This window comes from Cheilinus undulatus, linkage group 10 (genome assembly GCF_018320785.1).
Source record: "Cheilinus undulatus linkage group 10, ASM1832078v1, whole genome shotgun sequence".
NCBI lineage: Eukaryota > Metazoa > Chordata > Actinopteri > Labriformes > Labridae > Cheilinus > Cheilinus undulatus.
This window is the reverse complement of record NC_054874.1, coordinates 23,126,433-23,140,269: the sequence shown is the minus strand read 5'-3', so window position 1 is coordinate 23,140,269 and position 13,837 is coordinate 23,126,433. Positions and strand designations below refer to the sequence as shown.

At 40.5% G+C, this 13,837-nt stretch overlaps 1 protein-coding gene across 7 annotated transcripts in view; it reads left to right on the top strand.

Annotated features, from left to right (window-relative positions):
• LOC121516235 (ras-GEF domain-containing family member 1C-like) overlaps positions 1-13,732 on the top strand; it is a 37,839-nt gene extending 24,107 nt beyond the window's left edge. For 6 of the 7 annotated variants that reach the window (XM_041797399.1, XM_041797397.1, XM_041797393.1 and 3 more), the window contains 13 exons: positions 814-1,029; positions 1,543-1,665; positions 3,130-3,267; positions 4,578-4,799; positions 5,818-5,892; positions 8,698-8,799; positions 9,519-9,621; positions 9,712-9,791; positions 9,888-9,983; positions 10,082-10,177; positions 10,263-10,386; positions 11,942-12,014; positions 12,098-13,732. In XM_041797399.1, the coding sequence (XP_041653333.1) occupies positions 820-1,029; positions 1,543-1,665; positions 3,130-3,267; positions 4,578-4,799; positions 5,818-5,892; positions 8,698-8,799; positions 9,519-9,621; positions 9,712-9,791; positions 9,888-9,983; positions 10,082-10,177; positions 10,263-10,386; positions 11,942-12,014; positions 12,098-12,122 (1,467 nt within the window). In that variant the 5' untranslated portion in view covers positions 814-819 and the 3' untranslated portion in view covers positions 12,123-13,732. The remainder of the gene's footprint in view (positions 1-813; positions 1,030-1,542; positions 1,666-3,129; positions 3,268-4,577; positions 4,800-5,817; positions 5,893-8,697; positions 8,800-9,518; positions 9,622-9,711; positions 9,792-9,887; positions 9,984-10,081; positions 10,178-10,262; positions 10,387-11,941; positions 12,015-12,097) is intronic. The other variant, XM_041797395.1, reaches the window with a different exon arrangement.
• Positions 13,733-13,837: the final 105 nt, after the last annotated feature.

Sequence of the window (13,837 nt, the reverse complement as noted above, 5' to 3'; positions counted from 1 at the left end):
AGTCGCCATGGTTTGCGTTATGCAGTTCTCTATGGAGTTTACTCCTTGGTAGGGGCGCACCTCGGTAGCGGCTATGTCACGTGTTTTGTTGCTCTGATTGGCCCATAAAGATATGTGACAGACAGAACGTTCATCCGATCACCCTCCGGGTTTTTTTTTTTCAAAGCCTCTACCCTTTCCCAAACACTCTGTATGAGAGGTTTTCCAGATGGATTAGTGAAACAAATCCATCTGGCGTGTCATGTTACATCGTCACTACAAATAGTTTCTCACAGGATCTTTAACTTCAAACTCAAGAAATTATATAAAATAAAGTGTTTTCTGAAGGAAGGCCATCAACCCTGTTAAACAGCAAATATCAAAGTACCCTAAATCTGACATGTTTTGCTTTGTTCAAAGTGTATTGTACATGGTGTTCTTCTCAATCACAGTGTGTTAGCTTGTCTGGCTTTACACTAGACAGTAACAGACTGTCCCATAAATGAGGAACAGTTTCTGCTGAGTGTCATGAATAGCCCATTACTCTAAGTTAAAAGGGAAGTAATCATACAGAATAAAAATATCATCAATTGAGGAATGTCTGAGTCCACTTTCCCTTTAAAATACCTTTCTGGTTAAGCTGCTACATGGGTTCCATCATGTTTTTATTGCCATGGAAGTAAATCAGATGGGAACATAGCAAATGAAATGAACCCCTACCAGTGATTTGCAGTAATGTTTCCTTTTCTTGAAATTGAACTCTGTACTTCTTCTTCTTCCTCCTGTCTAATGTATATTTTGCTGACTGTTTCTGTTTTTCTGTCTGTATTTCAGAGAGGAATGCCCCAGACTGTGTGCTCAGGCACCATGTTCACCACTCCCACTGGCTTCAGCCCCCATCTGGCCTGCGCTGAGCCTGGGGAGGAGGAGGAGGCCCCACAAGAGGGCCCAGAGCCTGGGGCCTGCCTGGCTGATGGCCCTGCGATCACCTCCGCCTCCCTGGACACCTTGATCCAGAATCTGGTACCCACTGCCGATTACTACCCTGAGGTAAACAGAAATACACAAAATACCTTTTATCCTAAAATCAAAGAGGAATTAAAGTGTTGCTAAAGTTTCTATTAGTAAGACCATTTGCCTCGTGTCTGTTCAAAGTTCAGGCTGTGACGTAAACATAGGTATCATAGTAGTAAAAACAGAAGACACTGATACCTGTTGCAGTACCACAGCAACAAAAATAGAAGTCCAAGGCATCAAGGATTTGGTAATTTCTTCTTGTTCTTTTCAAATTAAGTTGTTGTGCAGAAGTAATTTGCAACTTTTTATGGATTCATTCCTTTACTGTGCAGCAGTCTAACCAAATTGATGTTTAAAGTTTTGTTGCTCCTCCATACTATCAGTCATTAAAATAACAGATTGCATCATTTTTGAACACCTGGTATCAAAAAGCATCAAAGTCTAGTTGACAGCCTCACTGAAAGTGCCAGTCTGCTTTTCTTGACTTAGTGTCTGTGTTCATTGATGTAGCCTCAGCATCTTATGTCTCTCTCTGTACTTTGACAGAAAGCCTATGTGTTTACCTTCTTGCTGAGTGCACGTCTGTTCATCCCTCCTCCTGAGCTGCTGGCCAGGGTGTGTGAGCTGTGCATCAAACAGCAGCAGCTGGATCAGAGCCCACTTGATACGGTGAGTGCTGCACCTCACACAAACACAGAACTCCAGTATGAAAATACACAAGCTAATGAAGACACACTGGCACGGCAAAGGCACTTTGGGCCACTTGTAGTCTGCGTATAAGTAACTGCTGTAACTGTACACAGTGGCAGCTGGTGTCCTATGTAGGTAAATTATAATATAATTTCAGCTGATTTTAACTTAAGAAAGGGATTACAAAATGTTGAGTTCTGCTGCTGAACGCCCCACCATAGAGGTCTGCAGCCAGATTCTCTTGGTAAAGTTGGGCTAAGTTAGTCTCCTAGCATCTCTTAAGCCTGTAACGCTGCAGTGGTGTCATTGTTTAAGAGTTGATGGGCTGTAGGCTGATTTAATTTAGCCCAGTAGCATACTGTTTCATATTTCCAGTGCATGGGATATATTTAACATTCATTTGGGAAACCTCCCATACAGCATGCTTAAAAAAGGGCAGGACTTAACAAAAAATTTGCAGAAGGTAATTGAATGAATGTTCTGTCTATCACATTCATGATTGGCGAATCAGAGTGACAAGACAAAAAGAGGTAGTAGGCAAGAGCAAATCTGGTAAGTGACTTGAGCTTGGCAGTAAGGCACTGTTGTAGTTTATGAATGGTGGAGCTTGTTGTTGGATAAAACTCATAATGAGGCTGGTAATAAGAAGTGCAAAAACATCTTCCCAACCAAGAAACGCTTTCAGTGTGGTTCTTTACTGTTTGAATAAAGAAATGTGGTCCAGTTCTGATGAAACTGGCACTATACTACAGCTACATCCAAGCTAATCACCATACCGGCGCAAGCCATTGCTATCAGCTTCCCCGCCTGTAGCTACCACCTTGTTCTCCTTAAATAATGCTGACTGGTCAGGTCCATTCTCAGAACAGGCACAAATGTTCGAGATTGAAGCTTTGTGAGATTGGGCTGCCTGATGACAGACATGGAATCTGGACTATCCATCTGCTTTGCAAGGCTAATGATCAGATCACTAATTAACACTAATTAGTGGTAGAGGATGCAACTCTGGTGAGCTGTAAAAAACAGACCCATTTAGCGATAGTGCATGTTTGATTGTTATCTGGTTCTGTTGCTACCTTAGGTTTCACAAAAATGTAAGAAAAGAATAATTTTCTCATCTTTATAGTGAAAGACAAGCTTCTCACTCCACTATATCATATGCAGTCAGGCTGCTTTCTGCAGCTACCCACCCCTCATCCCCAACTTTATCTCTTCCCTGCAACTGCTTTGTAAAAACACACTTTTGCTTTATATGTCTTTTCTAAATGTTTAATTCCTACTCTAAGCATGGCTTGTTATTGCTTGACAATCTTAAATATCTTCCCCCCTGTATACTTTGTATTCTAGCACTTGTATTGTTTTCACATTTTCTCACAATAAAATTGTATCTTATTCTGCCTAAATGTCGACAGTACTTAACCTCTTTCACTTCTCTGACAATAGGCAAAAGTGCGCAAGTTTGGCCCCAAGATCCTGCAGCTGCTGACAGAGTGGACAGAAACGTTCCCAACTGACTTCAGGGATGAGAAGATGGTGGGACACCTTAAAGACATTATCCACAGGATAGCACCATGTGATGAGGTATGTGCACACTAATGACAGGTATTTTAGCCATCTTTACCAAAGACAGAAACTGTTTTACACTCTTTAAAGGATGCTAGATCTTCTTTATATAAGATAAAGCCATAGATTTCCACAGGGTAAGGATCTGTGATAAAGGGAGATAATTTTACCATCATGTCTGCTTCTAAACTGACGTGACTAGCAGTGTGTCTGCAGTGAGAAATGCTCTGATGGGGAACAAAATTCAATTATCATCACTAGCAGTGTAGTGAGGTGATGGAAGGAGTCATAGTGTCAGTGCTGGGTGAGTAGCCACAGCTCAGTGTTACACAATCTTACATTACCAGAGAGGAGAGGAAGCAAGCATGGTAGAGGAGTGGCTCTATCTGCAGCCTCAGGGGGAAAAACAGAGGAGGGGAGATGGATGGAGAAACCAAGAGAAGGGGGATGGGAGGCAGGGGCAGAGAGAGCAGGGGAGGAGGAGGAGATTGGTGGAGAAGAGGAAGAATGGAGGGAGGTGAAGAGAGGACAGAAGAGGGGATGGTGGCAGGCGCTGATGAATGTGCTGCTATTTACAGATTAATGACTGCAGTATGGACTGTGTGTGTGTACATACATGTGTGAGCTGTAGCTCCGGGTCATTTGTGAGACAGTGACCCAACGGCCTCGATGACCAGTCATCTGCAGGGAAATTCCTGGACACAACATTACTGCTGCTGTCTTGAGAATACCTTGAAAACACATTTTTACCTCAGATGACATTATTTTCTTTATATTCCCACTCAATAATTTACTTTGAACCCCGTTGATTAATGTCAAAATGCATTTTATTGATGTACTTAAATTAGATGTTGTTGCACATTTAAATTCAGTTGATTAAAGCTTTTCACCACATTAGTTATGAGTGTAAAGTTGCACATGCTTAAATAGAGTTCCTAAAGGTATTTCAAATAACAGAACCTAATTTTAGACATTTAATTGCTTTCTATTACTGTAGGTCAGATTAGTATTTACTGAATGTTTAGGCTGTGCAGGAATGAATTAGCTGAAAAAGACTTAATGGGTAATGATTAGTCTGCTAAGACTTGTCTGCAACCTTACAGGAGGTTATATGTTTAATGCACACTTATATTGCAATGTAAATCATATTTACAGGGAGTTGGATGGTTTAGTTTAGCAGCTCCAGCGGCCGGAAATTTCTCTTGATTTATGCCTATTACTGATCCGTGACATATTAATAAATTATTCATACAGTTCATTATTGACAGCTCCTCTCCTCTCCTTTCCTGTTCTCTCCTCTCTTCTCCTCTGCTCTCCTCTCCCTGCAGGCGTACTGGAAAACCCTGAACCAGGTGTTGCAGAAGCTTAGCCAGCGGCTTGCCCTGATGAGCCAGGGGGAAGAGAGCATCGTCAAGGTCTCCCTCAATGCCTCCTCCATCTCTGACAAGCTGGTGGCCTTCAAAACCAAGCCTCCGCCCATCCAGAAGGACATGCTCTCAATCTGCAGCGACCCGTACACTCTGGCACAGCAGCTTACCCACGTGGAGCTGGTAAGGAGAGAAGGGGGGCAGGGAAGTTGGGGTTAGATGGAGGTGAGGGTAAGAAATGATAACAAGAAGCAGAAAGGATGAATGAATGGGAAAAGGATGATGGAGCTTGGGTGGAGATGTAGTTCAAGTCAGGGACATAACAATGGATGATAAGGCATCAAACAAAGATGAATTAAAAGTAGAACAAAGCAAAGAAAAAGGGAGGTGTAATACCAAACTGAAAGTGGCAGAATCCCTTTACTTTGTGATGTTGTGAAGCTAGCTGTATTGTAGCCTTTATTCCTGCTTGTCAGTTTGAGAATGCTAAGTGTAGTAGCCTAATAATGCAGAGAAACATTCATGAACAAAGGGTCTGCAGCATCCCTCACATGGCATGCATGGTGCCTTCAGTCTATTCATGTGTGTCTTGATATGGGCACGTGTATCTGGGGGTGGTTTTGTTTGTGCGCCTGAGTAAGCTTGTACCCTTGTCTAAGCTGTGACATCACCCCCAGAAGTCAGAGATGCGCCTGAGGCTTCAAACAAAGGGGATAAAATCCACTGTGGATATATGTGACCTGACACTTTCACACTCCAGCTCACACTCACACACATGATCACACACAAAAGGAGAGAAAGAGAGACAAAGACAGGCGTGTACAGAGCAGACGTAACATCAAACACTTGTTCTTTTTAAGTTGGGCTTGTTCTTGTTAAAACAGTCATTGTCAGTGTGTAAAGTATTTGTGCATGTGTGTGTTTGTGTGTTTTGTTTTGATTTGTATGAGGGCTTGAAATGTCTCTTCTGAGTCATTTTGATTTGCACATGCATATGACAGCACAGTTGTCTTTTAATAGAACTGAGTATCATCTCGAGTGTCACTCTGAGGAAATATGACTCCAACGAGTCACGTCAATGAGTCATTACTTCCCCTCATTGATTGCCATCCATTTCTGAAATGAAAGAATTATTAATGGGACTACCCCCATCGATGTTTGTGTGTGACCATATGTCTTTGTATGTGTTTTTTTTCCCCAGGAGCATTTGAGTCACATTGGACCGGAGGAGTTTGTCCAAGCATTTGTTCAGAAAGACCCACTAGATGGGACCCAGGTAAATGTTTATAATTCAGCCTGTAATTTTTGCAGGGGAAAATGTATATGCAGAATTTGTCAGGTGTTTTCCCATGGGCTATACATTGATATGGACAATGCATCTCCAGTTCCTTCCATTGTGCATAAGTAAGGACCCTTGCAGCAGATGCTGACATATTGCAGTGGTGGCAATATGGCACACATTAAAGATGAAATAACCTTTAGTTTGGTACAGGATGCAGCATACCAGATTCTTCTGTCTGGACACTTACAGTCATAGAAAGTTCAATTGATGCATTTTTTTTTTTTTTTTTTTGCTTTTTGTTGCATCTTCTTGAGCCTTTCCTCCTCTGCTTTGCTAATCCAGCTGAGAATACTGCAAGGAAGCTCATTTGTCATCAGTGCCAGAGATGATTGCAATCATATGACCCTGAATGTCCGTTAGGGGTCAGGAAGTGAGGGACAGGTGTAAGGAATGATTAGGAACAGAGGAAAGTTAGTCTTTAACAGTTCAAAATGGATCTCTTCGCTGCAATTATCATCATAAAATTTCTATAAACATTGAATACAATCCCCTCACTTCACAAAAAAGATTTTTTACCACAGTTTAACAGATTTACCAGGAGTGAAGGCGGTCAATATCACAAATTACTCAGTCCTGCAGACCTCCAAGTGACTGGCGTCATCTATCCAGATGAAGGGAGACAAGAGTCCAAAGGAGTCTTGTACTGAGCTAAGAGGCTAGATCAACCCCTTTAGCAAATTGAAAAATCCTTGTTTTGTCACAAACACTTTTAATTGAAACAGTACTGAGTGATGTTATCTCAACTGAACAAACCTTGTGGAGCAAGTGACCAAGTGATGATAAGCCATTCATGAACAAGCCTGTGTTACAAAATAGTTCTCAAGCAGTATTGGGGGTAACGCTAGCAGAGTAATCCATTAGAGTACTCAGATTACTTTTTTGTTGTAACGAGTAGCGTAAAATGTTAGTTTTACAATTTAAGTAATCTGTTATTAGTTACATTTTCATAAAAGTAATCTGGTACTGAAAGGAAAATCCACAATTTCCTTTCTCTTCCGTGGCTTTAGAAAGAGAGAAAGAAAAATGCCAATACGCGTGCATCTCTAGCTTGTTGAGCCAGCGAGATGACAAAGAGGATAGTATAACACTGTGGAATTATCCCTGTTATGTTGGATTTTTGGATAAAAGGGACAAGAACAACATCATGGTGAAACGTAAGTTTAAAAGCTTCGTTTGCTTCTGAATCAGCTGTGCAGCCGTCCCAATTATGCGCTATTATTATGCACAGCATTTGGGTTATTCTGTCTGCCTCTGCTCAGCTTAGTCAGATTGTGAACATGTTAAAGAGCTGTAAAGGTTTTCACGTCTGTAAGTGGTGTTATAAGGCTGCAGAGATAGATTATGGGCGGTAAATTAGGCTGTACTGTACATTGACATCAGAGTCTACACATTTAAAGGCAGACATGCGTCGTTTCTACAACCAATGAGTGGAACAAGTGGCTAAAGTGTTTTAATATTTAGTAATGCAAAAGTACTCTAACGTGTTAGTTTTAGAAGAAGGTAACGCAGTAACCTATAAAAATTACTTTTCTCAGTATGTAACGCAATAATCTAACGAGTTAGTTTCAAAATTAACACTACTCAACACTGCTCTCAGGAGGTAGCTAGCACCCAGTTGAGTGCAACTTTCTTCTCCTCCATCCTTTGTCATCATTTAATCCACATTTGAAAAGCCAAACTATTTTCAAATGAAGAGCTGATTAGGAGCTAAAAAACCAGCTCTACTGAGCTGAGCCAAATGATCTGGATCTTTTAAAAGAGGCAGATTTCCCATCACAACGAGCGATACTGGAGGTAGTTGAGAGGGACATCAGCTGAGAAAGCATAAGTAAGATCAGAGTTTAATGTGCTAAACCATGACAAAACTGTACTGAACCAAACGGGACTGCTTTGTGGAAACAGAGCATACACGCACTATGTGACACTGCTCATCAAGGCTTTAGATGGATGCTTTTTTTACTTCCTTCCTGCTGCCGTGATGTTTTTTTCAACTGTTATTTGCCTGAATATTTCACTACTTTTGGGACACAAAAGTACCTGAAGAATTAAGAATGATTATATTTTCACACTTTGAACACTTGGCATAGTCTAAACAGCTCAAAACATGGCATTTTTGGTTGTGTTTCTATATGCAGAAATCACTTTTTGCACTCAAGAGGTGTTCTCTGCTGCTGTGTGATGTCATCTGTGAAGAACCTTTTAAAAACAATATTATGGATACTATCAAGGAAGGCAGAATTCAACTTTTGTAACCTAGCAACAGTGAACGGTGAGAAGTGCTCTGAAACAGAAATTGTGGCCGCTAAATATTTTGGCTTCACTCCTAGGCAGCTGTTCTCCGTCCATCTCAATGACCAGTTTAAGGTTCTGACAAATCAGTTGAGAAATTCCTAGTTCACGCTAAAGTCATCAGGCCATACAAAGCTCACACTATGAAATGTAAAACCATGAGCTTCATTTGCCATCTCTGTGTAACTCATTTCAGTCTCTCTATTTTAACTGACTTCACTTACTGTCCTGTTTACTCGTTTCTTATCCATCTGTCCCTCCCCTTGGTTTTTCCTCGTACTCTGCATTGATTTTGTTATTTCTGCTTCCAGCTTACTGTCTTTGTCATTCACGCTCACACAGGGATCAGCCGGTAGATAGGAAGCTAAATAGGATCGGAGGAATTCCCTGTTGTAGCACTTCCTATACTGACTTGTGCGCTTGCACGTGTGCATGTTTGTGTTTCACCAGCAGCCGTGCTTCAGCGACCAGAAGAAGAAAACCTCCAACCTGGAGGCGTATGTCAGGTGGTTCAACAGACTGTGTTACCTGGTGGCTACAGAGATATGCATGGTGAGTGGCAAAATGTCAGCATCCCATGTGCTCATTATTCTAATTTTAGACCTTAAAAGTAAACAAAAATGTATACAGTGCCAGCAATGAAGCATATGAGAATTTTCATTTTTCAGGAATGGTTCTGCTTAAAAAGTATGAGGAGGTTAGCACTGAAATTAATCTGAAAGATGGTACCTTTTGTACAAAACTGAAATTTTGTATTTTCGAATATGTGTGTGTGTGTGTGTGTATGCTTTTGAGACTTATTCATTTTAACTTCATGGTTCATGTAGTCTTTTTACATTTTGAATTTTTATATATATATTATTGGACATACTTGGGGGAATTTTACGCCTTAATTCAGAGAAGAGGACAGTGGATAGATTTGGATTTAGGGATGAGACTTGAGGCTGAGACATGCGGGGTAGAAGCTGCAGGTTGGATTTAAACCTGGACCGCCCACGTACATGGACCTAACCATTAGGCCATCCGGTCCCCGGGTGATAATCTTTCAAAAGAATTTGAATTCTAGTAGTATTTCATTCTTGTAAACAAATTGAGGCGCTTCAAATAAAGCCTGGTTATTATGGAGCAGCACTGCCCCCCAATGGTTACTTTATGTAACTACAAATTAGGTTTCAAGGATAGTGATAGTATTTGTGCTAAACTACCCGTAGGAGAGAATACAACAAGATTTTATCAAATATGAAGCAAAGTTATCTTTTTCTTTCTTGCAGCCAGCAAAGAAGAAGCAAAGGGCCACAGTGATTGAGTTCTTCATTGATGTTGCCAGGGAGTGTTTCAACATTGGAAACTTCAACTCCCTCATGGCAATCATCTGTGAGTTTAATTTAGCCATTTTTAAAGAACTTTCATTGAGAATTCAACAGCATGGCTGTTATTTAAGGTCAAATCTGTTTCCTCCTGCAGCTGGTATGAACATGAGTCCTGTGTCACGGCTGAAGAAGACTTGGGGCAAAGCCAAGACTGCAAAGTTCTTCATACTTGAGGTAATCCAGATCCAAAGTCTCACTCAAGACAATCAATCAAGACAGGTGTTGACTTGGTGTTCACAGTGTTTTTCTTGTTGCTGTGTGCTTTTACAGCATCAGATGGATCCAACAGGAAACTTTTATAACTACAGGACTGCTCTGAGGGGGGCGGCACATCGTTCTCGGACCGCCAATAGTAACAGAGAGAGGGTAGGGCTTTAAATCACATCACTAATTTAACTCTGAGTATTAATTTTCATCACCGCATTAATATTTCCTGTATCTGTCTTCCTGCCTTGTCTCTTTAGATTGTGATCCCTTTCTTCAGTCTGCTCATCAAAGACATTTACTTCCTGAATGAAGGATGTGCTAATCGACTTCCCAATGGTCACGTCAACTTTGAGGTGAGCCAGCCTCTTGTCTCCTTATCCTGTCATAGTTCTTTCTCAAAGAAACCACTGACTTAAGGCTTTACTTTCTTATTTGTAGAAATTTATGGAGTTGGCACGGCAGGTTGGGGAATTTATGACTTGGAAACAGGTGGAGTGTCCATTTGAGGAGGATCGGGCCATCCTGCACTACCTCCACACTGCTCCTATCTTCAGTGAGGATGGTGAGAACTAGGGATGTTCCAGTACCATTTTTTCATTCCCGATACGATTCCGTATTCCGTTACCAAGGTGATGGGTGTTGGCCGATACCGAGTACCGATCCGATACAAGTGTGAACTTTCTGGACTGACTGTGCAGACCAGCAAATCCTATATTTGACTCAGAACATGGCTCAACAAATAGAATCATAATGTACAGCATCTCTGTGGCCCTAAAGATTTTTTCTGCTGATTATTGAGTTTTACTGCTAAATATTAAAATAATAATAATACAGGGGGCTGGATCACAGGCTCTCTCTCTCTTTTAATACAAACTTTATTGCACTTTTCCAAATACAATATAAAACTGACAACTCGCAAATTAACAACTGTTGTGTACAGATATGTACTTAATGTATACAGTTGTATAAATCATCAAGCACATTGAACTTTTTCTCTCCTTTCTGCTATTTTGGGCAGCATCACATGATTGCCAAACGGCCTGCTATTGGCTGACAGACACTCACAGACAGTAACAATATGGTGGTTAGCATTTGAGCTAGTGGTAATAAATGACCGTAATTCAATTAAAATGGATAAAAAGACGTTCAATATCAGGTTTACTGGTGTGGATTTTATCATTCAAGTTCCCAAAAGTCACACAAGTTCCAGGCTCGCTGAAAATGCTGCCGCATGGAATTCAAAGGCATTAATAGCGTCAACACAACGGCTAGCTTCAAGAGTAAAAACAAGTAAGAGGCAATGATTTATGGTTCAAAAGTTATTTTACTTTTGATAAACTGTGTCACTTCTTGTCTTGTACGACAGCGCTGGTCTGGAAAGCATTTTAATGATCACATTCAGAGAAAAAACTGTCACACAGACACTATTCTTTCCTGCTGCAGCGGATCCCTTGGTTCTTCACTGCGCTAAAAATGGAAGCCCTTTCATACAGCAGCGAAGAAGAATTGATCTCTGGTTTATAGCACTAATATCTAGCATGGCTAAACGAAGCAAAATATAAAGCTAAACCAAACGGTATCGGATCGGTGCATGAACTTGTGTACTCGCTAATACCAATACCTGCATTTTAAGCATTATCGGACACTCCAGTACAGGTATCGGAATCGGAACAACCCTAAAGAGAACCTGATTTTACAATAGTGGTCTGAATACAAGATGACCATCATGATTTGATGACCCTCCATTTTCATGACTTATTTCTAGAGAAAGATTTTTGAAGAGCAAATCTTGCTTTTACTTCAGAGCTCTGGATATAGATTGGAGGCCATTACCCATAAAATATTTTTGAGTTATTTTGTTTTAAATACTGATGATACAGACACATTGAATGAAACAAGGTAGGTTGTATTTAGCAATATTTGAATAAAAATATTCAATCAATATCTTTTGACAAACTTGTCCCATTTCAGTATTTCAGTAGACTGGGCCGAAAAAAATACATCAAAATAGAAAATCAGTCTATCCAGATATTTACTGATCATTTATTGATAATTTCCGCTTAATAACTAATCCACCTCCCTTATTTCCAATGTTTTCTTGTCTCTGTCCTCCTTAGGACTCTACCTCGCATCCTATGAGAGTGAGAGTCCAGAGAACCAGGTAGAGAAGGACAGGTGGAAAGCTCTCAGGTAAGAATAAAACATGATAACTACCATTTAGCGTGAATCAACACACTTTTCTTCATCCATTTCTCCTCTCTTTTCTCTATCAGGTCAAACGTTCTGGCAAAGACATGAGGCCCCGGCGGCAGCTAACCCTCCCACCAGCGAGGGGGCATGTGATCTCGTTGCACTAAAATGAACTGTGAAGGAGCCTAGCTGGTACTTAGGTGTTTTTTTATGAAGAAATTATGAAAAAAAAGGGAACAAGATGAACAGGATTCATCGAAAGGAGTGTTAAAAAAAGAACAAGTCTTTTAAAAGGGAATTTAAAAAAAGTTAAGCTATGGAAACTGGAGCAAATACCTTTGCAGCAAATGAACTATCAACAGCTTAGGTATGTTGGAGAGGGGTCCAGCCTCTTCTTTTACCCCTCCCTCAATGTGTGTTTACTCTGTGGAGATATGTTTACTACTATAGTGAGTATAGTTACAGGGAAAACCACTTTATAAGATGAAATTCCTACAGATGCTATTGTTGTTTTTTTGTATTTGCTCCCCTCCCCTTTTTCTCTCTTTCTCTTCCTTCTTTACTTCTAAGCTTAGTCTAGGTATTTATTTTAACTTTATTTCTACTTGTAATGTACTGTAATGAAACTAACAATGACGTGAAGGGCGCTGGCTAGCCCGTTATAAACTTTTATAGGTCTACTGAAGGATTCTGGGAAGACAGAAGAGGACATGCCTCGTGCATTTTACCTGTTCATCTCATGTGTACTTTTATGTGTGTGCGTGTTTGTGATCCAGTTGTTCATGCATTTAATGTCTGTTAAGATTGTCACTGTCCTGTTTTGCATGAGAACGACTGGAGAAACCAGCCCATAGGTCATCTCTTTTTGTAATTTTATTTATTGTATTTTATTTGGGAAAAGTATTGGAAGGGGACTATGAACTGTTTAAAGTGTTAACTCCTTTTTAAATGTATTGTGCCATTAATGCAAAACAATTACAGTATAGCTTCAGAGTCACAACAGGAGATAGGCCAGGTGTAGATTGTGTACAAGTGACATTTACCCCTCATCTTTCTGCTCTTCAGGAAGTTTTCTCTGACTGACGTTCAGTTGTCTGATATATTTATGGAGATTTCTGTGCTGACAGATGTATAGTTTTTATTGTTACTTTCCTCTGCTGAACATGAAGTCCAATGGCATGCTACGACTGGTGTTTTTAAAGGGGCATTAAGAGTATCCACCTTGTGAGGACAACTGCTGCAGCAGGAGCTTTGCAGTGCTGATGATGGACAACAGTTATTTGGAGATTTGTCTTAAAGAGGGAAACTTGTGCCATATGAATCACTGGTTATCATGACAATTCAGGTTCCTCTGACTTGAAATGTGTTGTTTGTTGTTTTGTGGGATCGTCACTGAACTATGTTTTACGCAGTTTTGTTGTGATGTGGGAGCCATCTTTGGGGGTCGGGTGATGTTAGGAGGGGCGGTGCTATGGGGATGGGAATGGGGATTATGTAATTATAAGCTTTTTGAAAACAAGTTTTATTGAGTTTGCTATGATTGATTGATGTCAGTGTTTTCTCCTAAGAAGCACCTTTCCATCCCAATAACAGACTGACTTTAACTTCCCCTTCTCATTTGCGATCAGTAATCTTGCTTTTCCTGTAACATTCCCCGATAAGTTAAAGCTGCCATTGAAGTTGAAGACATGTTTTAATAAAGCATCGCCTGTGTTGAACATGTGTTTTCAATGACAATCTACATTACATCCCCTCTGGTCTTTTGAATGGTGCCATTTGCATTTTACGATCTTTGCTTATACACACACGACCATTGCTGTGTG